This window comes from Lycium ferocissimum, chromosome 8, assembly GCF_029784015.1.
Source record: "Lycium ferocissimum isolate CSIRO_LF1 chromosome 8, AGI_CSIRO_Lferr_CH_V1, whole genome shotgun sequence".
Lineage (NCBI taxonomy): Eukaryota > Viridiplantae > Streptophyta > Magnoliopsida > Solanales > Solanaceae > Lycium > Lycium ferocissimum.
Genome location: NC_081349.1, coordinates 32,177,912 through 32,202,762, shown reverse-complemented (window position 1 = coordinate 32,202,762; position 24,851 = coordinate 32,177,912). Strand labels below are relative to the sequence as shown.

At 34.0% G+C, this 24,851-nt stretch overlaps 2 protein-coding genes across 3 annotated transcripts; both read right to left on the bottom strand.

Annotated features, from left to right (window-relative positions):
* Nucleotides 1-1,281: 1,281 nt before the first annotated feature.
* On the bottom strand, nt 1,282-5,589 carry LOC132066833 (probable WRKY transcription factor 26). 2 transcript variants are annotated; one of them, XM_059460035.1, is made up of 5 exons: nt 5,365-5,589; nt 4,890-5,089; nt 3,171-3,814; nt 2,375-2,533; nt 1,282-2,262 (listed from the first exon to the last, which is right to left on the bottom strand). In XM_059460035.1, exons 2-5 carry the CDS (start codon nt 4,986-4,988, stop codon nt 1,716-1,718), a joined length of 1,449 nt encoding a protein of 482 aa, XP_059316018.1. In that variant the 5' UTR covers nt 4,989-5,089; nt 5,365-5,589; the 3' UTR covers nt 1,282-1,715. The 2 variants fall into 2 exon arrangements, with proteins under 2 accessions (XP_059316018.1, XP_059316019.1); XM_059460036.1 differs by having other exon boundaries at nt 4,890-5,080.
* Nucleotides 5,590-7,751: 2,162 nt separating this feature from the next.
* LOC132068069 (isopentenyl-diphosphate Delta-isomerase I) lies at nt 7,752-12,493 on the bottom strand. The gene is made up of 6 exons (XM_059461533.1): nt 12,423-12,493; nt 10,944-10,999; nt 9,418-9,509; nt 9,034-9,136; nt 8,806-8,943; nt 7,752-8,359 (listed from the first exon to the last, which is right to left on the bottom strand). Exons 1-6 carry the CDS (start codon nt 12,485-12,487, stop codon nt 8,106-8,108), a joined length of 708 nt encoding a protein of 235 aa, XP_059317516.1. The 5' UTR covers nt 12,488-12,493; the 3' UTR covers nt 7,752-8,105.
* Nucleotides 12,494-24,851: the final 12,358 nt, after the last annotated feature.

Here is a 24,851-nt window from a genome sequence, read left to right as displayed (position 1 = left end):
AATTCGAAAGTTACAAAGGCCTGGAGAAGGTATATATAGGCAATTACCATCCCATTACCTGTAGGCTGTAGCTAGTTTCTTATTGTAATCTCACTAGTAGGCAGTAGCACTAGTTGCTTTCTCTGGTTGTACTGTTTCCTGTGAGCTTAGCATCCCATTACCTGTAGCTAGTTTTAGCTTATGTTTGTTAAAAATTGCTAGAAATTGTCCAAACTCCTACTTGTGGCTGTGGGAAAGTTTCCATATCTAAACCGAAGAAACCGACCGAATAAACCGAACCGAAATTGCAAAAACCGAATTGAACCGAAGTTATTTCAGTTCGGTTTCGGTTTCGGTTTCCATTTTTTACAAACCGAAAAACCGAACCGAATTTGTGAAACCGAACCGAACCGACCGAACGCCCAGCCCTAAATGTTGGCCTCTGAATCTTCTAAAAGTTTGATGGATAGACTTTTATAGCCTTGTCCAACAGAAGTTTTTGTATACTGTCATTATTTTTAGGTTGTAATTGCATCACTTGCATTGCGGTGATTGCAGCTAGGCCATTCATCAATGTTCAAAAGGTTTCTAGTTGAAGTCAGTTCTAATTATGGACCCCATTTATGATCCATTTGTTTGGGTTCTTTTGCTGCTTCATTATAATGGTGATGTCGGATCCAGCTTTTGCACACCTCGACTATTTACTCGGCATCTACTTCCTCCCACCAGCACGTGTATGGGGTAACTTAACAACTAATTATGCCTAGAGCATCGAATAGTCTCGGTATTCACCTTATCAAGATCTCAAATCAATGAGGGGGTATGTTTGGCACCTCCTTAATTGGAGTCCTAATTGGACTGAACCCTTTGTCAGGTTATGTTCCTACCGAGGTTTAGGTTGGCGTGAAGAATTCACCTAGTGTTTCCTCTACTGGGATTCGGATCTTATTTTCCGAGATTACTACTCCAACTCTTTGATCGCTAGGCCACCCCCTTGAAGGCTCAGGTGTGCTACTAAATAATTTGAAGATAAACGACAGCTCTTTTGGAGATTTTCTGCGTTTTTCTAGTTGTTGCTCGGACCCTCCAAAAATTTTCCGCACCCCTGTTGGATACTTCAAAACTACATAGCTTTTGGAGGATCCAACACACATCCAACAATTTTTTTAAAAGAGTCCGAGCAACATAGGTTGTCACAAAGCCGAGAATTCAGAAATGTGGCTATGTCAACAGAGAATATTGATTGTATTTCCGCTTCTTAATGATATTGTTGAGTGGTCAAGTGTGTCTATCCATGAAATGTAAATAGGTTAATTCCATTAGGATTCATTGTTGCCTAATGAATCGTTTACATCTGCTTGATTAACGCCATAAAACGAGAGCAACAAATGTTCATAAAGACTGGTGTTCATGTTACTGACAGTACCAAAAAATTAGGCCAATTACTCGGCCATGTAACCGATTAGTACTCTTGGCCTGTTATACAAGTTGCAAGTTCTTGAAATGCACAGGTATCGCCTTTCGTTGAAGTTATGTTCCATATAGCTTCTTGTTGGTTCCAACATACATGTGTCATAGCATCGGTTGGTGCCACCCTGATCGATAGGATAAATACATATATTTCTAAATCTTGAACTGTATATGTCTATTATTTGAGTTGAAAGAAGTGAGTGCACCTGCATCCACTAGATGAAAGAATCTATACTTAACGATGTATCAGAAGACAGTACCCCGAGCTACGTCCAGTACTGAAACTCCTCTTTGGTTTTAAGGAATCTCGAATTATTGTTGTCATCGTTAATATGTTGCATATTCCCAACTGCAAGACAAGGATTGGATGGCAAATGGAAGTCACCAAGACAAGGCTCGTTCTGTATTGCAGGAAAACTCATTCGCGCTGGCAATGGCAATGACAATGGGAAGTCCGGAAGCTGCAAAGAACAAGCTCCGAAACTCAAGTTGTCAAGGTAACTTCCACCAAAACTTGGCCTTAAATATTCTCTTCCTACAAAATGCTTCCTTTCGAATGGAATCGGTAGATCTTGAAATTGCACTCTGATATTTGAATCTTTGAGACTTTTTCGAGATGTAGTGCAAGGTTGTTGCCCATTTAATGTAGATGCTGAACGGACGGGTCCTGCGACTCCGTTCGTCTTGTTTGCTGATGGCACTTCATGGTTGTGTTTCCCCTCATATGTTGTGATTACTGATTTTAAGTCATCTGATGCCCTTTCGACGTGTTTCCTCACTATGCATCCAGCACTTGTACATTTGTAGTAGCTCCTACACAGGAAACATTTCTTTAGAAATATCAACTGAGTTAAGAGCTATGTTGCTCGGACTCTTCAAAAATGCAGAAAGTTGTCTAAACTACATGTATCCGATAAATAGATACCTGGGGTTCGGGTTTCCTTTGACAACTTTTTGTCCATATTTTCTCCAGCGATAGCCATCTTCAAGAATATCGATCTCACTCTCCACCTGGAGGACTACTTTTGGTTCTCTCACTGTTCTTGACAATAAACTTGGTTCAACTGAATAACCTTCTTTCTTCCTGAGGTCGAGGGTAAATCCACAACTTAAATAAATTGAATGGATCACCATTTGTGTTGTAAAGACACACACATCATACAAAAACCCTCTAAAAGTTTTTCACACTATCAATGTAGTTTAACCCTATGTTCCTCGGACTCTTCAAAAATGCCGCCGGATGCGTGTCGGATCCTCTAGAAGTAGTGCATTTTAGATCTGACACGAGCATGGCAACATTGTTGGAGAGCCCGAGCAACATAGTTTTGACCTGTTGTTGCAAGTAAACTACATCATTTTCCGAGTTACCGATCCCATTTTTTAAGAACGATTACCTGTAGTTATCTTTTAACGCGGTCTAATACTATAAACGTCGGTGTATAGAGGTAAACTCATTCCAAAAAAATGCATAGTATTCGATGTATCACCATTTGTGTTGCAAACACACACACACACAATAGCCCTCCTCTCAAAGTTTTTTCCACTATCGGTCTATTTTAACTTGTTGTAGCAGGTAACCTGCCTTATTTTCAAGGTTACTTATCCCTTTTTTTTTTAAGAACGGTAACTTGTAGTTATCTTTTAGGCGGCCTGATACTTTTAAACTCGTCCCAAAAAATGAATGAAACGAAAGAAGAAGAATGGTAGGAAGAAAAATATACCTTCTTTTTGGCTCTAATTCATACTCATTGTCACCATCACCAATGAAAATTCCTTCTTGAGTGGCAAAATCTTCATCTTCACCATCATAACTAGTAAGTGTAGAAGAAAGCTCAGGAGTCCCTTCTGATTCAAACATATTCATGGATTTCGAATTGTTCGACAACATTGGATCGGAGACATCAGACAAGACAGATGCAGAGGATGCTCTTTCTAGTCCATTACAACTTGTAAATTGCTGATCATTTCTCCATACTGATGATCCATCTTCTTGGCTAACAACATAGGAATCATCCATAGTTTTTCGTCGAAGATGTTGAGTTTTCGGGTGATTATGAGCACCGTTGTAGACAATTTCTATGACTTGTCCATTTGGTGCACATTCAACTTTTTTCCTAACAGGGCAATTTTGTTGAGTACATTTGTAGTAACTTCTTGGAAAATTACTCCCTTTAACATGCTTTTGTCCATATTTTCTCCATGTGTACCCATCATCTGATGAATTGCTAGTATTAATGCTAGTGCTGAATATGCCCCTCTGCTCAAATTGGTTTTGTTTCTTGGTGAAATCTTGCTGCTGAGGGATTTGATTGTTTGTTGAATCAATGTAGTTCAAAGTTTGTGGTACATTTGTTTCATTAGGTACCTGCAATTGAGGGGAATACAAAACTTACATACTAAATAAATGTATAAAAAGAGGCGAAACCAGGATTTGAAGTTTATGTGTTATGAACTTGCAACCAACCTCATAGCTCGTTTTAGTTACTGTTCTCTATTAAATATTTATACATATTTAATGAATTTTCTAATACAAATAAAAAGTCCAAGCGAAAGTTACTGGGTTCGACTGAATCCGTACTTAAAAATGTAGCTTCACCCCTGTGTATAGATTAGCCTTGCCAAAATTCCATGCTACTCACTTTGTATTATATGATTATATATGAAATATTGAAATCTGTATCCTTTTTTAATAGGAAAGAACAAAATTGGATTGGATTAAGATAATTGGCCCATTTAAAATTGCAATTGTTTTATCGTAATACCTTGTCTTTTTCTGTAGGTGCAAAAAGGTATCTTTCTGTAGGTGCAAAAAGATACTTTCTTTTTAATTTCAAAAGATAACTTATGTTATGAAGGTAGATCATAAATCAAGTATTGAAATATATAGACCCAACTAAAACATGTGTTGCTCGGCTCTTCAAAATTACCGTTTGGTGCGTAGGAATCCTCAAAAAGTAATGCACTTTTTGAGGATCCAATACGGATACGACAATATTTTTTGAATAATCCAAGCAACATAAGCTAAAAGAGGACTAATCTCAACTACTTGATGTGAGCATTAGGCATAAACCAAAGCGAACTTTTCTTCAGTTCTATCCATTAAGATTTAGGCAATCAGATCATTTTTATTAGGCAATTACAAATAAATACTTTGATAAGTATTACTCGTAATTAGTAACTTATGTTCACTATCATGCATAAAATCTGAAGAAAAAAGGATTTATTCGTAATCAATTTCTTTTCCAAAATCTAGTTCAACATATTGTCCATTTCATTACTTTTTTGGCTCAACAAATTTCCAATTTTGACTTTAACTGACATACCAACTTCCACGCAACTTTCAATGTCTCGTATATATCCATACAAAAGATGATCATCCAAATATATATTCAAGAATGTCATAAAAAAAATATTTTAAAAAAAAGAAAGAAAATATATACCAGTGATTTTGGGAGCATGATGGTTGAATCAAGCAATGCCGCCGGACTAATGCCGGGAGGTATCGTCAGGAAATCCGTCCGACAAGGTGGATACAACATGGCGCGTAAGCCGAGATAGCTAGCAACTTGTTGAAAATAACGTTCACCAGCAACAATAACAACGCTTCAATCCCAAGAGAGAGTTTGCTCACCTTGTCAGTCTCAAACACAAATAAGAAATTAGAGTTGCGGTAAATTGATGATCAGAGTAAAACTAGGTAATTTTACGATGAATTCTCATAATACAGAACCATTGTCGAGAAAAATATAGAAATACAAAAAAATCAAATATAGAAAATTATCTTCAGAAATGCTCGAATAATGTCAAATGATTTTTTTTTTTTTTTTTGAGATATAAACATGCACAAAACTTAATTATATTCTCAACAACTACATTTTCTTCGACTTATATCCTCGAATGAGTTTAGAATCATACTTGAAGTGTCACTACGTCAACTCTTTTGCCTCGAAATCGACATTTGGCTGCCTAGCATTCAACAATGCTAGGCTTATTTTTTGCTAATAATTAAGAGCAATTTTCACTAATCATTTATTAAGACTTCCACCTTTAAGAGTAGTTTCTTGAGTTTCAAAACTCAAGTTTTTGTTTGGAGTACTCTATATTTTCAACAAATTCATGTAGAGTGAGTGAAAAGTGGAATAGTTTTGTTTTATTGTAAGGGAAAAAGCAAGTATAAGTACTGAGTTTTTTAAGTATTTAGTTAGCATGAAAATAGGAAACTTAGTTGGTTAGCCGGAAAAAGTGAAAGGAGGTTTTTAGAAGGTTGAGAAATATAGGGATTAGGGCCACGTTTAGTATCCAAAACTTTCTTATCTTTAAGAAATAATGATAATTATATGATGATTTAAATTTAATAACCTTTGATTACATATCAATTACCATTTATGTCAAGTTATCTTTTGAAACTTATAGATAATTATATGTAATTATCTTATAAATAATTTGATTGTGTACACACACATATATATTAAAAAAAATACATCATCAATGCATAGAACTGGAGGAATATATTACTCGAAAGTTCACTACTATATGGTGTTTACACCAAATTATACAAGTTTATGCTTGTTTAATATAAAGTGAAGTAAGAGTATGTTATTATACACTAGATAACACATGTCAATTATCATTTTTACCAGGTTATCTGTTACTACGTACTTATAGAGATTTACTTGTAATTATCTTATAAAATAATCGGATTGTATACATTTATACAATCAGTGCATAGAACTTGAGGTATATATTACTCTCGCAAACATTGAATATTTACACCAAACTGCATGAGTTTATCATGATTAACTATAAATTGAGATTATAATATATATGAATTAATAGTGGTCGAGTAATAAAAGTACATCTAGAAAAAATATGAAATGCATTTATTTGTTTGGTGTAAACACAGAGCGTGTAAATTTTTCCAAATATTATTCCTAGTGTATGTAGACTTCAAAGAGATCTAATCATTTTCTAAATCTTGAAAGAAAAAGAAAAGGAGAAATGAGTTCTTTAGAGAATTTTCTCAAAGAATCGTGCATATACTTGGATAAAATTTACGTGAATCAAGCATACAGTTACCTTATTCTTGTAACGTCAAAATCAAACTTAATCACTAGTTCACTATTTTTGCGTTATGAGAGCTAACTGATTAACGAACCTAATAATTTCTTTTGCACTAAAGGAAATTTTGTTTCAATTTATATTAGGCATAATACGTAAACTTGGCCTCAGCTGGCGTTATGCCCTCCAATTTTGGGTGTGCACAAGTAGACACTTCAACTTGTATAAAGTTGAACACGTAAACACAAATGTTGACGTGACAAATAAATTTTGGAGGTGTCTAGATGATCATTTTGTAAATTGGAGTGTTGGCAACCCATTACAAAGTAGAGACAAGTTGAGGTGCCTACTTATGCACATCCGGAGTTGGAGGGCATACTTGCAGCTGAGGCCAAATTTGAAGGCCTATTTATGTATTATGTCTTTATATTATTCCAGAAGTTTAAGATTGCACCATGGCTTCAATACTTTTTTATTTTTAAATCTTCAAGAATTAATGTCTATTGGGATATATGAGATCATGTGAAATATCTCAGTCATTGAGTATTACAATAGTATGTTTTATATGATAATAAAATGAGAATTCATAAAGCCAACCCCAACTTGCTTGGGACTGAGCGGTAATTGTAGTTGTATGCTTCATATTATGATAATAAAAGTAACTAGTTGTGAATTCCTTAGCCAAGCCTACACAACATTTACAGCTCGCGAAGAGCCGGCGGTTGAACTCGAAATGGGTTCGTGTGAAACTTATTTTAGGCAAATTCCACATCAGAATAGTAGGAGAAGTTAGTGGTCGTATAAAGGTAAGTTTAGCATACTACAGTTCAAGAGGATTATGGGTTAAATCTAAGGGGACAAAACTATGAGGCTCAAACCTTTGGATAGCTCAGAGAGGTCTGGTCAAAGTTGAAAATATCTTGACTATTGGGTTTGAACCGTGACAACAAGTTTTTGGTAGCAATACCAAAGGTCTGTCGACAAAATTAAAGTCCAGATATTTTAGGTTGAGATTCTTTCATCCTTAATTTCACTGTGGTGCTTAGTTCCAAAATGATAACGCTTTGTTTTAGAGTGGTCTAACAACGGAATAAAACAACATAATGACCAAAAAAGCTCTTCTCCATAACTTCTCCCAAAGTCCTTCAATGTGTTAATGAGAATTATTCCAATAACACATTCTCAATCAAGCTAAAAATGGCAAATTCAATCATATGATACAGAAAATTTTGTACTACATAAAATTTGCCAAGCACAAAACCAGAAGCTACTTTATTAGAATTCAACAGACAAACATCTATGGTACACGAAGTTCCGATCAGTTCAAAAGTACTTTGCTCTAATTCTCACAACAACAACAAAACATAGGGATGCAAAAGGAAATCTTGAAAATGTTACCACCAAACTTATTTGTCTAAAGGAATAGGAATGTATTTGTTCAACCATGTTAAGCAGTTGGCTAACTCCTTTTAAGCTATGTTTGCTCTGACTCTTCAACAATGCCGATGGGTGTGGCCGGATCCTCAAAAAGTATGCATTTTTGGAGGATCCGACACGGTTCGGGCAATATTTTTGGAGAATCCGAGCGACGTAGCTTTTTAAGTCAACTTGTGAATGGTTTTCATATCAGCAGCTTCTTGGATAGTCCCCTTCTCAACATGATCCCACCATTTGTACAAGAAGTTATCAACAACAAGTCTAAACCAAGGGGATAGCTTCAAACCTTCTTCACCAGCATCTGCTTTCCTCAATAGCTCTTTCAGTTGTTCTTGGTTCACGTATTTGATATCAGCAACTTCGTCAGGGTTCGGGTTCACATTGACATCACGAACGATTAATAGAAGATAATCGACTGCAATTACAAAGACGGATCAGCCACGAGTCATACCAACAAACGTTTGATACCAGTAAATCCCTTGCAAAAAACCAGAAGTAGTTCCACAGATATTAATAGCCTGTCTAGCGAAGCTTCCGAAATCTACTTATTTTGAAAAACATTTTCGAAAAAGTACTTTAGAGTAGAAGTTTGTGTTAGCTAATCAATTTGAAAAGCACTTTTGTCCGTGTTACATCAGCAATTTGTGCTTGACCAAGGTGATATCAGTGTTTCTCAAGAAAATTTACTTTTTTCAACTTCTGAAAAACAGCTTCAGCTAGTATTCAAAAACACTGAATTTTTTTCTAAAAGCTTGGTCAAAAAACCCGACTCTCTAACATAAGCACTTTTGGCTTCGTAAAAGCTTGGCCAAACAGGCTATAAGCACACTAAGATCAATACAAAGAAGATGTGTGATTTACGTTCATGCTCTCCCCACTTTCCATCAGATGGTGCCTTGTAAAGCATACGGCCCAATGGTGTGAACTGGTCAACGGGTACATCTTCAGCAGGAATACCCAGTTCATCAAGAAGCTTCCTTTGTGCAGCGTTTCTTACACCTAATATTTGAAATTGCAACACAAAATAAGTTGAAGACGAGAACCGAGGGTGGTAAAAGTTAAAAGTTTCAGCTCAAACAGAAAACATACCAAGTGCATTCTCCTCAATTAGCTCAGACTCTCGGTAGAGAGGATGGCTGCAGCACGTGTTCGTCCACACCAAAGGAAAAGTTACCTTTGTTGCAGATCGTTGCTATACACACAACACAAGAATAACGCATATTAAGTAATACTAATCTTCAAAAGCTACAAAGATGCATATCAACTAAAACTCATTTGATGATTTTTTTTTTTGATTGGTATCAACTACAACTCATTTGATGATATGACTACTACTTTTATAGCTTCTCTTAATATGAATATTCTAATGTTGAGATTACTTCTACGAGCCATTCCGACAACAATTTGTACAATAATTTGACCTGTTTGACGTTCATTACACTGCAACACTTGCGATTTGTTTATGCCACATACCTGAAGAAGAAGTTCATACTTTGAGTTGAAAAGAAAAACACTGAAAGCTCTGTGCAGCCAATTCTCAGATTCGATCTTTTCCATCAAATGACCTGCACATCAATAGCGGGTTATTGGGGCAAAATAGGAGACATGAACGAATGATCACATAGACAAGAACGTGATGCTTTCTCTTTTCTTGTTCCAGTTGTGAGAGGAGATCAGAGAAATTTTACTCTCGTACTGTTTTGTTGACAGCTAAAAGCTAATGTGAGATAGTGACCATCCTTAGCTAAAACACTAATCGTACTATTTCGTCCTCTCTACTTCATATCCTAGTGTTTACTCAGCTACCAATCAAGAAGATCCACACCTTTTGTATACCAGAAATGTATACACAGAAAGGAAAAATGTTTACTCTTCCAGTCTCTCCGTGTGTCACTTTTAACTAAGGAAACAAATGTGAGTAACTTGTTTCATATTCCTTTCTGTACAATAAAACACTTTTAGTCGGTGCAACAAGACCACAACAGATCGTGTGCCTCTGCATGCCCCTCTATTTGTCCACTCTAAAAAAAATATCCTTGCATGGAGCAAAAGATAATCACCAAATAGCCAACCAATGTAGTCACTGTTGTCAAAGGCTCATCTAAGGTGTGCATAAGCCCTAAAGCTCAAAAAAGCTCAGGGAGGGTGGTTCGCCTCGCTTATGCTGCGGTTCAGTGTAGGCAAGCCATTGATGCGTGCGCCTCATTGCCCATGAGTTCTATCTCGAATCTACCAGTACTAAACAAGAAATATAATCAGCAAATAACTGTATTAGTTGTTAAGGAAAAAATTATGAATGAATTTGTTACCTTATTGTTAAATTACAAATATGCTTTTACTTTTTTTCCTTCATTGTGCTTTTTTCACTAAAGCCCATACTTAGATTGCATGCCCGAATAGACCTGAAGGCTTATTAGAGCTTACTGCTTTTGACAACACTTGATGTAGTTAAAGAATCTGGACTTCCTCAACTATTTCTGAGATTTTTACCAGTAATGCAAAGATAACACATTTTGATAACAAAGCTCTTAGAGGAAAAAAAATGCTGATTGAATCAATAGAGAAGATAAGAATGGAACTGAAAGTAGGAGGATATTCACTTTATAAAGGGATCTAACATATGTAAAGTAAGTGAAAATTGGAACAATTGCGCATTCTAGATTCTCCACCACCAAACTCCCTTGATTGTGAGATAGCGTTGACATTGAATCACAGAAACCTTCAATTAGAGGCAGATTCAGGATTTTAAGTTTATAGTTAGTTTCTGAACTACAACTCTTTTTGCTTACCGAGTTCGGATACATTATTTATACATATTAATTAAATTTCTTAATACAAATACATGATTTGAGCCAAAGCTACTGGGTTTTGCCGAACCCCACATTTTTGTTGTGGCTCTACCCCTGCCTTCAATGTCAAAATAAGATATAGCCTCTAGGGAAGTACACAAGAAGATAAACACCAGGAAATTCCAAAGAGGAAGCAAAAACTAAACTTACAATTGTACTTGGATTCATGACCAACAACCCTGTCATTCTCATCCACCAAAATACATCTGCAAGTGTTAAAGAAGAGGAAGTGTTAAAGCAGCAAGAAACCAGTCAAAAAGTTCCCGAAACTCTCAGAATGCAGATCAAACATAGTTAAAAGAACAGATTGGCTTTCTGAGTTATGAAATCACACTCACTAAATGTTCACGAAAGCATGTCTTGTAACAACTACCATAAGATTTTGAATTTTTAATATCCCATAAGTAACGCATCTTGAATTTGAAGTGATTAGAAGGTCAGCATTTTAAGAATCTTTGTACATGACAGCTAGAAAACAAATTTTCAATTCATTGACAACAACCACTAATTGGGCTTGGTACTCAAGTATAATACATGTAAAGTCATGGTCATTTATACTCAGAAGCAAATTGCAGGTACATGATCATAACTTGTAAGTAGAACTAAAACCAATCACCACAACCCAATAGGTTTTGCTCAGACCGTATATGTATATTAAGAAATTCACTAAATATCTATACATATTTGACCGTAAACCCAAGGGTGTGGCCTAGTAGACAATGAAATGAGTTCAGAATCATGAAAGTCAAACTGGACAAAAACAAACCCCATCAATTCAAGACTCCAAAATTAACAATCCAATAAAAATGCGCACTGATTAATATGGGAATATTGGTAAATTATGCACTTCATTTATTATTTCTTAAACAACACGAAGTCTCACATTCAAATTCCAGCAGAGACAAAAACAGCTAGAGAGAAAGCTACTGGTTCAGCCTATACTTGTGTTAAGAAATTCACTCAATTTGAATAAATAATTTATTAAGAACCCATTAAGCTACTTCCATTAAAATTCTGAATCCATAAACTATTAACTCAAACTATGTTTGGTGGACATAGTTATGTGGTACCTGTACTAGTGGGAGGTAGCAATCAGGGGCGGATTTAAGGGTGTGGGAGGGTATTCACCCGAACACCCTCGGCAAAGATTTTATGTGTTTTTGTACATATAAAAGTTTTGAACAACCTAAACATATACAAAAGGTTAGCTCAAGCAGTCCAGGGTATTAAAAATGCTCTGCAGCGTCTAAGGTTCGATCACCAGGGACAGCATTATTTTTTACGTTTAGTTTTTATCGTTTTTTCCGAACTACGCTTAAAAATCACTAGATCCACCACCGGTAGTAGTTACCCATGAAAATTAGTCGAGTCGCACACAAGTTGACTCGGACACCACAATTATAATATAAAAAAATAACTTGAGATATCTATAGAAATCCATAAACTTAAATCATAGATCTGCTCCTGTTTATTACTAGCATAAGCTTAAATGTTAGAGTGACTCGATAACCATGGTGGTGTTAAAAATTGTCTAAAAAGCAAATGAAGGTTCTATAGATTGTTTGAACCTCAAACTTATTAGACATTGATATACATATAGACCAAAAGGGGTAGAGAGAGAGAACTGACTCGTCTTCGAACATGAGACGACGTTGTACAGCATCCATATTTGCATCAGCAACAACATCACCCATTCTTGATGACAATTAATAAAAACTACTATGTTAAAACAAATAGTATGAGATTTGAGTGAAGAAAGAAGAAAAGGATGAGAATTTATAGGGAAAGTAGATAAGCGTACGACAGATATGAAATATTGGTAATCTCTAATAATAGTCAGTGACATGTGGGATTGGTTGGAGTTTCCGCCATCTATTTTTGATTCTTTTTTTTCCTGACACCTTTCCACTTACTTAATGTTTTAAGTTTTATTTCCTTAAAACAGACAAAAAAAGAAACGTGCCAGATTCCATTCCCCTCCATCATTCTATGAAGTAAATCCAGTCAACAGAGGACGCCTATACCAACAAGTTTAGGACCCATATTTTTTTAAGCTTACAACAACAACATATCCAGTGTGATCCGGTGTGATCCCACAAGTGAGGGGAGAATAGAGTGTACGCAGATCTTATCTCTGCCTTTGTGAGATAGAAAGGTTATTTCTGAAAGACCCCCGCCTCAAATAAAGAAAAAGAGAAGGAAAGAAGAGAACAGAAAAGTACTTCGAAGTAAATACAAAAAGTATAACAGTAACATAATAAGATGCAACGCAAATGTCCAACAAATGGTAATGCACATCGCAAAGTAAGAAACTAGGGGCATTAATTTATTGGTGACTCTTTAGTTTTTTATTTTAGGAGAGGTGAGTCAAGTTTTAATTATTAGGTAGAGTTGATAATTTTCTATTAGTGATTAAGGGGTTTTGAAGTTACCCAAAAAATTTCATTTTGACACGTTGACCCTTAACTTTATTTTTAACACTTTGCACTCAAGTTTTATTTTTAACACTTTGACCCACCCCCGCGCACCCCCCCGCCCCGACCCCATGCCCCCCACGCCCCTACCTTGCCCCCGCCCCCCCCCCCACCTCTTGCCAAATTTTTTTCTTTATTTTTTTCCACCCCTCCTCTCCCCCCTCCCAACCCCCCCCCCCCCCCCCCCCCCCCCCCCCCCCAAAAAATAATTAATTTTTATTTATTTTCTTTATTTGTTTTTTCACCCCTCCCCCCGCCCCTCCTCCTTCTCGCAACCCTCCTCCCATCCCCACCCCACCCCTCCAAAATTAAAAAAATTTAATTTTCTTTATTTGTTTTTTTTCATCCCCCCCCCCCCCCTTCTCCTCCTCGTCTCTCGCAACCCTTCCCCCAACCCCAAAAAAAAAGTTTTGATTTTTTCTTGCAAAATTCTCCATCCTCCCTCCCCCCCCAAAAAAAAAAAATTAAAAAGTTTTGATATTTTATTTTTATTTTTTCACCCGACCCCGCTCCTCCTCCCACCCCCCAAAAAAATTAATTTTTTTATTTATTTTTTCACATCCCTTGTCCTCCTCCTCCTCGCAACCCTCCCCCACTCCTCACCAACAACAACCCCCTCCCCCCACCCCCTCACCAACAACCCCCCCCTCCAAAAAAAATTAAAAAAAAGTTTTGATTTTTTCTTACTAGCCTCCACTCTCTTCCCATCCCTCCCCACCACCCAAAAAAAAAATTAAAAAATTTTGATATTTTTTTAAAAAAAATTTCACCAACCCCCTCCTCCTCCCACCCCTCACTACCCCCCCCCCCCCCCCCTCCAAAATTGCTTTTTTTTTAAAAAAAATTGAAAAAATTTTCTTTTTATTTTTTTGCACCAACCACCCCCACCCTTCCAAAAAAAATTTGTTTTAAAAAAAAAAAGTTTTGAAAAGTTTTTGTTTTTATTTATTTTATTTTTTTGCACCACCCCCTCCCCCACTCAAAAAGAATATTGAAAAGAAGTTTTGATTTTTTTGGGGGTTTAGGAAAAGTTTGGATAAAATTCAGGTTGTTGTTGTAGTGTGTTTGTAGTGAAATAGATGATTTTTCTGTTGTTGTCCTGGTATTATTCAGGATTTAGGAAAAGATATCTAATAGATGATTTTTTTGTTCTTATCTTGGTATTTATCTAGTTGTTTATAGAAGATATCAATGATTCGGATTGTTTGCAACAAGTTCTTACACTTGTGGCAAGTAGATGTCTGCTCCAACAACTATAAATCTGTTTGACATAGCTTGATTATTTGATCCTGTTTGTAGAAAATATTCAACACATTTGTAGTTGTTGTCAGTAAAAATGCTCCATAGTTGTTAATTGCAGCATTATACGTAATAATAGTTATTTGTTGGAACTTTATGACATTTTAATGTTATTCTTTTTTAGAATGGTAATTTGTTCTTTGTGCTTGTGAACTTGGTTTATATGATATGTTGATCATGTTCAAATCACAAATGTGTGTATTGTTGTTAATAAATTCTTCGAACGAGTTTTCAACAAGTAATGAATGCAGAACTGACTACGTAACTATTTGGGTTTTATCCAACAAGTATGCGGGACTTGTTGCAACAACTAGTAACTTGTGTTTTATCCAATCACTAAAGATTTCAAAATAAGCAATACGTTATAACAAGCGATAGGCCTTGTTACGTGACTAAGTTACATGTTGGGGTTTTTCCAACAAGTGGAGTGACTTGTTACAGAAAGTGGGTAACTTCTTGTGTTTTATCCAATAAGAGTAAGGACTTGTTCAACAACTATGTCATTTACTGCAACAGATACTACACTTGTTGCAACAGATATTACAGTTGTTGCAACGGATGCTACTTGATTCACCTATATTTAGTAATCAACAAAGAGAATCAATGATAGTTAGTGATAAACAAAGGAAATCAATAATAAGTAGTGATCAATATATAATACTTAATCATTTTGATGGTAATTTGAGTCGAATATGCACTAAATCCAATGATCATTAGAGTGAATTAATGTGAACTACTTGATTCACCCATAATTAGTGATAAGCAAATGAAATCAACGAATTTAGTGATCAATATATAATACTTAATCAATTTGATAGTATTTTGAGTCAGAAAAGATGATCTACTAAGTCAATATGCACTAAATCGAGTGATTATTATAGTGAATTAATGTGAACTTCTTGATTCACTCATATTTAGTGATAAAGAAAGGAAATCAACTATATTTAGTGATCAATGTATAATACTTAATCAATTTGATGTATTTTGAGTTAGGAAAGATGATCTACTAAGTCAGTATGCACTAAATCGAGTGATCATTAGAGTAAATTGATGTGAACTACTTGATTCACCCATATTTAGTGATAAACAAATGAATCAACGATATTTAGTGATCAATATATAATACTTTATCAATTTGATAGTAGTTTGAGTCAGGAAAGATGATCTACTGAGTCAGTATGCACTAAATCGAGTGATTATTAAAGTGAATTGATGTGAACTACTTGATTCACCCATATTTAGTGTTAGACAAATGAAATCAACGATATTTAGTGATGAATATATATATATATATATATATATATATATATAACATCCTTAATGGATTAGATAGTAATTTCATGCATTAGATGGGTAATTCTAAGTGTATTCTTAAAAATGTACTACGATTCTTTACGCAATAGACACCACCTGATTCTTTGACGGATACTACGATTGTTACAACAAAACTACACTTGCTACAAATGTATACTCGATTGTTACAAAGGACACTACATTTGTTCCAACGGCTACTACATTGTTCCAATAGATACTACACTTATTTAATGAATACTACACTTGTACTTCGTAACGAATCTTACTACTGTTCACCCATTTTAGTGATCAATAAAGGGAATCAGCTATATTTAGTGAAAAACAATGGAAATCAACCATATTTAGTGATAAACAATGGAAATCAACCATATTTATTGATCAATATATATACTTAAGCAATTTGATGGTGTTTTCGGTCAGGATATATGATCAACTAAGTCCAATACTGCTAAGCGAAGTGATCATTGGAGTGAATTGATGTGAACTACTTGATTCACTCATATTTAGTGATAAACAATGGAAATCAACCATATTTATTGATCAATATATATACTTAAGCAATTTGATGGTGTTTTCGGTCAGGATAGATGATCAACTAAGTCCAATACGCACTAAACGGAGTGATCATTGGAGTGAATTGATGTGAACTACTTGATTCACCCATATTTAGTGATAAACAATGGAAATTAACCATATTTAGTGATCAATATATATACTTAAGTAATTTGATGGTGTTTTGGGTGGGATAGATGATCAACTAAGTCCAATCGCACTAAATGGAGTGATCATTGGAGTGAATTGGTATGAACTACTTGATTCACCCATATTTAGTGATAAACAGTGGAAATCAACCATATTTAGTTATCAATATATATATATATATATATATACTAAAATCATTAGTAATTTCTTGCAACTTCTTCCACAACTGTATGATCTGGTTGCAACAGATTAGTAACTTGTTTAAACATATTAGTTATTTGTTGGGACGGATTAGTAACTTGTTGAAACAGATTAGTAACTTGTTTAAACAGATTAGTTACTTATTGGAGCGGATTAGTAACTTATTGAAGCATTAGTAATTTGTTGCAACTACTTCAACAACCGTATGATCTATTGCAATCATTTAGGCAACTTGTCTAAAGCAGTTAGTGACTTGTTTAAAGCCCATCCATCTCGTTGAAATGCATTAGTAACTTGTTGCAACTTCTTCAACAAGTGTATGATCTGTTGCAACAATTAACTCATCTCGTCGACATATTTTTAGTTTTTACAATAATTTAAGCAATTGTTTGATTTTTTTCCAACAAGGTGAGTAATTTGTCGAACAACTAAGTAACTAAGCAATTCTCTTTATGCGATATATTAGCAATAATTAGTAAGCAAAATAAATAAGTTCATAAATAGAAATTGTTCAACACCACCTTGGCTCCAAATACCACAACTAATCAAAATAAATAAGTTCATAAACATCATTCACAAATAACACAAAGGACAAAAAAAAAAAAAAAAAAAAAAAAACGAGAAATTGTTCAATGTACTCTCCAAATACCACAACTTAAGCAATAATTTGTTCAAAGAACTACATTTTCCGGTGTAGCATTTCCTTGATCTACTTCATCTCCTTCATTTCCATCATCGGTTCTTCATGTTCTAGTTCTTCTTCACTTTCTTCATTTGTATATCTTTGCTTTCGCTCTCGTTCTTCATCTCTTTTCGAGGATTGATTGTCGGTTGGCCGCCAATTTGACTATATCTTTCCAACATTTGCCGATTCATAAATAAATTGTCTACTTGTTGCAACAAGTGTAGAACTTGTTGCGGCAAACTAAAAAATCTGTTGGATATCTTCTACAAACGTAACCAAATAATCGAGCTTATGTCCAACCATTGTCTATTTGTTACAACAAGTGTAGAACTTGTCACACAACTAAAAATCATTGATATCTTTATAAACAGAAGATAATAACAGATGCTATGTCCAACAGATTAGTGAGTCGTTGCAACAGATTGTCTATTTGTTGCAAAAAGTGTAGAATTTGTTGCAACAAGTACAAAATGTTGGTTATCTTCACAAAGAACCGATAAATACCAGACAAGAACAAAAAACTATCTCGTTGGATATATTTTCCTAAACCCTAAACCATACCAGGACAACAATAGAAAAAACATCAATTTCACTACAAACACATAACAACAATAACCTGGATTTTATCCAAACTTTTCCTAAACCCAAAAAAAAAATAAAAAATCAAAAGTTCCTTTCAAGATTTTTTTTTTTGGAGTGGGGGGGGGGGGGGGGGGCAATAAAATAAAAAATTTAAAAAATTTTTTTTTTTCAAAACAATTTTCTTTTTCGGAGGGCGAAGGGTGCAAAAACCAAAAGAAAAACTTTTCAACATTTTTTTTAAAAAAAAAAAAAAAAAGAGGGGGGGGGGGGGGGAGGAGGAGGAGGAGGGGTGGTGAAAAAACAAATAAAGAAAATAAAAATTTAAACACAAAAAATTGGGGGCGAGGAAGAGGAGTGGTAAAAAAAAAGGTGGGGAGGAGGAAGAGTGGGGTCGATTAAAAAAAATCGAGGGGGGGGGGGGAGAGGGTTGGGAGGAGGAGGAGGTGGGGTGAAAAACAAATAAAGAAAATCAAAATTAAAAAAAAAATTAGGGGGAACGGGTGGGAGGAGGAGGAGTGGAGGTCGGTAAAAAAAATTAAATTTTTTTTAATTTTTTTTTTTTTGGGGCGAGGGGGGAGGGGGAGGGTTGGGAGGAGGAGGAGGGGGATGAAAAAACAAATAAAGAAAATCAAAACTTTTTTTAAAAAAAAAAAAAATTGGGAGGGGCGGGTCATGAAAAGGAAATAAAAAAATTCAAAATTTTTTTTTTTTTTTTTTTGGTGGGGGGAGGGGGAGGGCGGGAGGAGGAAGGGGGTGGCTGGTGAAAAAGCAAATAAAAAATTCAAAACTTTTTAAAAAAAAAAAATTGGAGGGGTGTGGGGTGGGGGCGGGGGGTAGGAGGAGGAGAAGGGGGTTGATGGGTTTTTTGGATTAAGTTGGGGTCTTTTTATATTTTGTAAAAGATTAAAAAGTTTGAAAAAATACATTTTGGACCCCAATTTTCTTAATCCCAAATTTAATTGGATTTTGCTTTCAAGTGGTTCCCATGAGTCGCCTATATTAATTTCAAAAACTAAAAGGTCACTTATAGCTAATTCTTTCAAGAAACTACGTGAGTAGTAAATAATATTGTTAATAACAAGAGGCAAAACAAATGCAAAGAACAAATGGTAATACACATCAAAGCATAAGAGAATACGCGATAACTGAATTACATTACCTACTAACCTTCTACCCTAATCCTCGACCTCCATATCTTTCTATCTAAGGTCATATCCTCAGTCAGCTGAAGTTGTGTCATGTCTTGTTTAATCACCTCCCCCAAATTCTTCTTCGGCCTACCTCTACCTCTCTTAACTCCTGCTATTGCCAGACTCTCACACCTCTTTACTGGCACATCCTCGCCCTTCCTCTTCATATGACCGAACCAACTCAGTTTTGCTTCTCTCATCTTGTTTGTCACTGATGCCACTCCCACATTGTCCTGTATAAATTCATTCCTAACTAATCACATCACTCTAGATATGCCCACACATTCATCTGAGCATCCTCATGTCCGCTATCTTCATCTTCTGAACGTAAGCGTTCTTTAAATTTCTTCCCTTTATATTTCTTTTTTGTATTTTGTTTTAGTATGATACTAAAAGTATTTCTTTTGTCTGATTAAACTTAGAATTAAATTTTTGTGTTAAAAATATTTACCATTAAAACAATTTCATTTTATCAGACAAATAATTTGATTTTTTGTATTATATCAAGACAATTAAATTTGCATACATGTTAGATTTTAGTTGTTGCTGTGTGTTATTCCCTAAAAGTATTTAGAAATGAAAAGAAATTGCACCCTCAAAAGTAATAATTAGTGATCATGTGTAAGGAAGACGTCTTTTTCATTCAAATATTAACACCATTAAATAAGTTCTAAATTTTATACTTCACTCTAAGATTAGTGTAACATTTATAACGCTTGTGTATGGTTTATCTTGCATACACTTTGATTATTTCATCGATTATCTGTTATTTTTTATTTTTTTTAAAGTGCTCGGTACTCATTTTGGGCTTGATTAATTCGAGTTTGCACTGAAAAATCAGACATTGAGGAGATAGCACTTCACACCAAAGGCAACACGAACCTGAGATCTCCGATTAAGAATGAACTTCTGAAGGAATACAATTACTATCTGTTACTTGATTTTATTAGTTAAAAGAAAACAATATGTTGATAGACAGTAAAGTATATATATATTTTTTTGTTCATGTATCATCACATGGTCAAGTGTGGCAACCACCATGGTCCCGGATATATATTTTTTAATTTAATCCTGTCAGGTGAATTATGTTAGTCAATAATGGCCCCCGTTTGAAAAAATAAAATAATATATATATATATATATATATATATATATATATATATATATATATATATATATATTATATATATGTGGCTAAGAGGGACCAACACCGCATTACCTACTTGTATCCAAAGCTTTACAAATTATACACGCAAAAAATGCTTGTACCAAAAGCCTATATAACTTGTACACTTTAACCAATAACTTTTTTATCCCACGTGGACATATGTCATAGTGCTTAATATTTATTCTCTTCTCATATATAGACGTATGCAGTTCAATTGTAATTCTTCTATACAAATTTATTTCCTCCGTGCACTTTTACTTGTTTACTTTTGACTTTCACATTCTTTAAGAATTAATAAATCCCACGTGGACATATGTCATAATACTGATATTTATTCTTCTCTCATGTATACACGTATGCACTTCAATTTTAATTCTCCGACACATATTTATTTCCTCCGTGCACTTTTACTTGTTCACTTTTGACTTTTCACGTTCTTGCTGAATATTTATTCTCTTCTCATGTATATATGTATACACTTCAATTTTAATTCTCCGACACATATTTATTTCCTCCGTGCACTTTTACTTTTCACTTTTGACTTTTCATGTTCTTTAAGAATTAATAAATGAAGTACTCCCTCCGTCCCTTATTACTTGGTCACATTACTTGACTTTTCACATTCTTTAAGAATTAATAAATAAAGTACTCCTTTCGTCTCATATTACTTGGCCACATTACTATACTTGATTTTTCACGTTCTTTAAGAAGTACTCCCTTTATCCCATATTATTTGGTTGTACACTTTAACCAACTACTTTTTTATCCCATGTGGACATATGTCATAGTAGTGAATATTTATTCTCTTCTAATGTATACACGTATGCACTTTAATTTTAATTCTGCGACACATTTATTTTCTCCGTGCACTTATACTTGTTCACTTTTGACTTTTCACGTTCTTTAAGAATTAATAAATGAAGTACTCCCTCCGTCCCATATTACTTGGCCACGTTACTAAAAATTTCTAATATATATAAGTGTCCAAAAGGGGCGAACACAACATCAACAAATAAGAGGAAAAGAAAAAAAAAATATGGAGACTCACTTATGGAAAAATCGCAAGATCTTTGCAAAAATATACAAACCATAAAGACTAACTAAATTGAGAATCAAATTAATCATATTGGACCCCGTGCATAGTTTGCTAGTGTATATATATATATATATATATATATATATATATAGTAGTTGGAGTAATGTGACTATGTTTAGAGAACAAACTTATATTTTCGGTCTTTAAATCCTACTAATAGTATAAGCCATAGGCTGCGCTCACAAAGATATGCGAATTGCCGATTAATGGATAATCCCTCGTTTAATTATGTGGCACTATCTTTCTATTACTTTTTAAAAATAAAATATTTTATATTTGGATGCGTAATGAAGTAGTATCTTTTTTATAGACATAAATATCTCACAGCATATTTAAAACAACAAGCTCCAAAAGCAAAAAGAAAAATATTTCTTAAATTTTATATCTAGTCAAACTACGCAACATGAATTAAAATTGACGGAGTAATTAATCTAGAAAAACTCAATCGAACATAACATGATTAAAATAACAAGTTCAAGATATGTGTCATTTACAGGAAAATAATATAGTTAGTCTTTTTAGGTGTAAATGTAGTGTAACGGTTAATAGTTGTGAGTAGAAAGATTAAAAGTGCACCACTTCAATTAATTGAAGACTCAACGTGCTTGGTCAAATATCACAAGAACCAAAATTATAATTTATCAATAATTAAAGAATAAAAAATGCTTTATCCTTAATATTTATCGCTTAATCGTGACCATTTAATATATTTTTACCTCAATTGATTACTTAAGCAAAGATACATGTAAACCGAGCTTATTTTTTAGAATAAGTGGTTATTTTTAAAAAGTCAGGTGTTTGACCAAATTTTTGGTAGAAAATAAGTACTTCTGGGAGTAGTAGAAGCTTTTTTTCAGAAGCTAAAAAGAATAGCTTCTGCCTAAAAACACTTTTGAGAAAAATCACTTAAAAGCACTTTTGAAAAGCTTGGTCAAATACTAATTGTTGCTCAAAAATATTTTTTAAATTAATTGGCCAAATATAAACTGATTTTGGCCAAAAATACTTTTTTAAAAAGCACTTTAAAATAAAAAATTAATTTTAGAAATTTGACCAAACAGACCGTAAGTTGGAAAACACAAAAACACAGAAGTGTAAAAAATTGTCAATACAACCCAACTTCATGAGATATAACACTTGGGCCAAGGCATGGGCTCTTCCTAAACTAAGTTAATATGGGCTTTAACTCAATTCAACCTTAATGCTCTACAGTGAACATGTCAAATGATACAACCATGGTGTGCTTCTCCTTTAATAAAGTGCACTTCTTTGAATTTTAGCATCCATTTTTGTAGCACTGAAACTTTTCTTTAATCAAAAGTTAATATAGCACCACACCAAAGAGAATAAATGTAACAATATATATAAACTTGTTACATTTGTAAATGGGAGTCGATTAAACTGTTTTGACAATCATATAGTTATACTCTGACATGTATTTGTGATTAAGTAGGAAGAACACGTGGTCGCTAACTCTTTCTAAAAGATGTTATACAAAATTTAGCGTCAGAGTTCTTGTTCCTACAAGCTTATTCCTTCTCGAGTATGCTTGGTTGACATTCATTTTGAGTTCATGAAACTTAATGTTTGTATTTACATGTTTTAAGCAGGAATTTTCGTGCAAGACGCTTTATAGTTAGCAAAAATTTTCTTCGATTTCTTCAAATTATAACCCTTTAGGAGATTCATTACTCAGAGGCCGTTCTAGATTGTATTCTATGAGTTCACGTGAATCAGTAACGGTTACTTAGACTTTATATATGTATTAAGAGATTAATTAAATATCTATATATATATTCGACTATGAATTCGATTATTATTGTATATTAACTCGAGATCTCGTCATAAAAATTCATAAACTTCCAAGTTCTAAATTTGCTCTTATCGTTTACCTTTTGCCTTGTGATTTTGTCTTGCCATGAGCTCGTGTCCATTTGGAGGTGGGCTCAATGCTTAACATCTCATTCATTCCAACTTGTGTATGTCCCCTTGCCTATTGAGATTGTCCATTGTCGGACTTAACGTCAAAGCTCCAATTAGATGGGCTAAGTAAGTATTGTCAAATCAACCGGGCCTCCACAAGCTATTCTATAGCCACGTACGTACCTTCTCCAAATTAAACTCGTGGCATTGTCTTTCGAGCTTCACCACTCAATTTTTTTCTCTTTAATTTCTCGCCTCATATTCACATTGTGATAAATTCAAATTTACGGGAAAAATTTCTATATTAAAGGATAACGTTGTCGCTAATGTAGTCGCTTCCATACTCAAAACTCGAATTCAAAATCTATAATTAAGAATATGGAGTAACATTGTGATCCGATTAAATTCAAATTTACGGAAAAAAAATTCTAAATTAAAGGATAACGTTCTCGCTATATAGTCGCTTTCATACTCAAAGCTCGAATTCAAAATCAATAGTTAAGAATAACAAAGTACTTACCACTATATTAATAAATTTTTGTTATCTATAGACCTGTCAAGATGGCTGGAATTTCTCTACCTTTAATAAAAGGTTTCGAATTTGAGTCTTTAAATTTTTTTGATAAGGAACACATTATCCTCTCAGCTAATCTACAACAAAAGATAAGCACTTTTAGCTTGTAATGAGTTTGATCAAACATATGTTAATCATCTTGTACTTGAATGATCAAAATCCACATAATTAATTTAGATTTGTGTCTCATATATAAACCCTACTAAAAACGATTTTTACTGATATTTTTTTCATTATAAGAGCTTGTTTGGCCTAATGATTAAAAATTGCTTATTTTAAGAAGTGCTTTTCAAAAAAGTAAGCAATTTGTGTTTGGTATGCGAAATATCTCAGAATTAAGTTTGAGATAAATTTATATGGGGTGGGATAAAACCATAGAATAATAATCCCGAAATAACAGGATAATTCATACCGTCAACCAAACACAGTATAAATTTAATTTCAAACTTAATCCTGAGTTATCCAACTTCATACCATCAAACTTGAGATTATTTTATCCAACCTCTCAAATAAAATAAATTAGTCTAAAGATTATAATCCTATATCTATAATCACGGAATAATTTAATCCGCAAACCAAACAAACTTCTCAACTTAGATGTTTTAAAGTGAGATCCGAACTCGGATTTTCGGGTCGTTACTTGTTAGTAACTCCCCTCAACTAAAAGGATATACTCAGTACTCCCATATAAATATCTTACCACAAGCTTCACGAGAACTCATTTTATTTATAATATATTATTTATATATAATTATAAAAATTATGTATAAAATTTATCGATTCGATTCATTTTTTTTTCGATTTGCTTTTAGTAAAATCAAAATCAAACTAATTATTATTGATTTTCAAA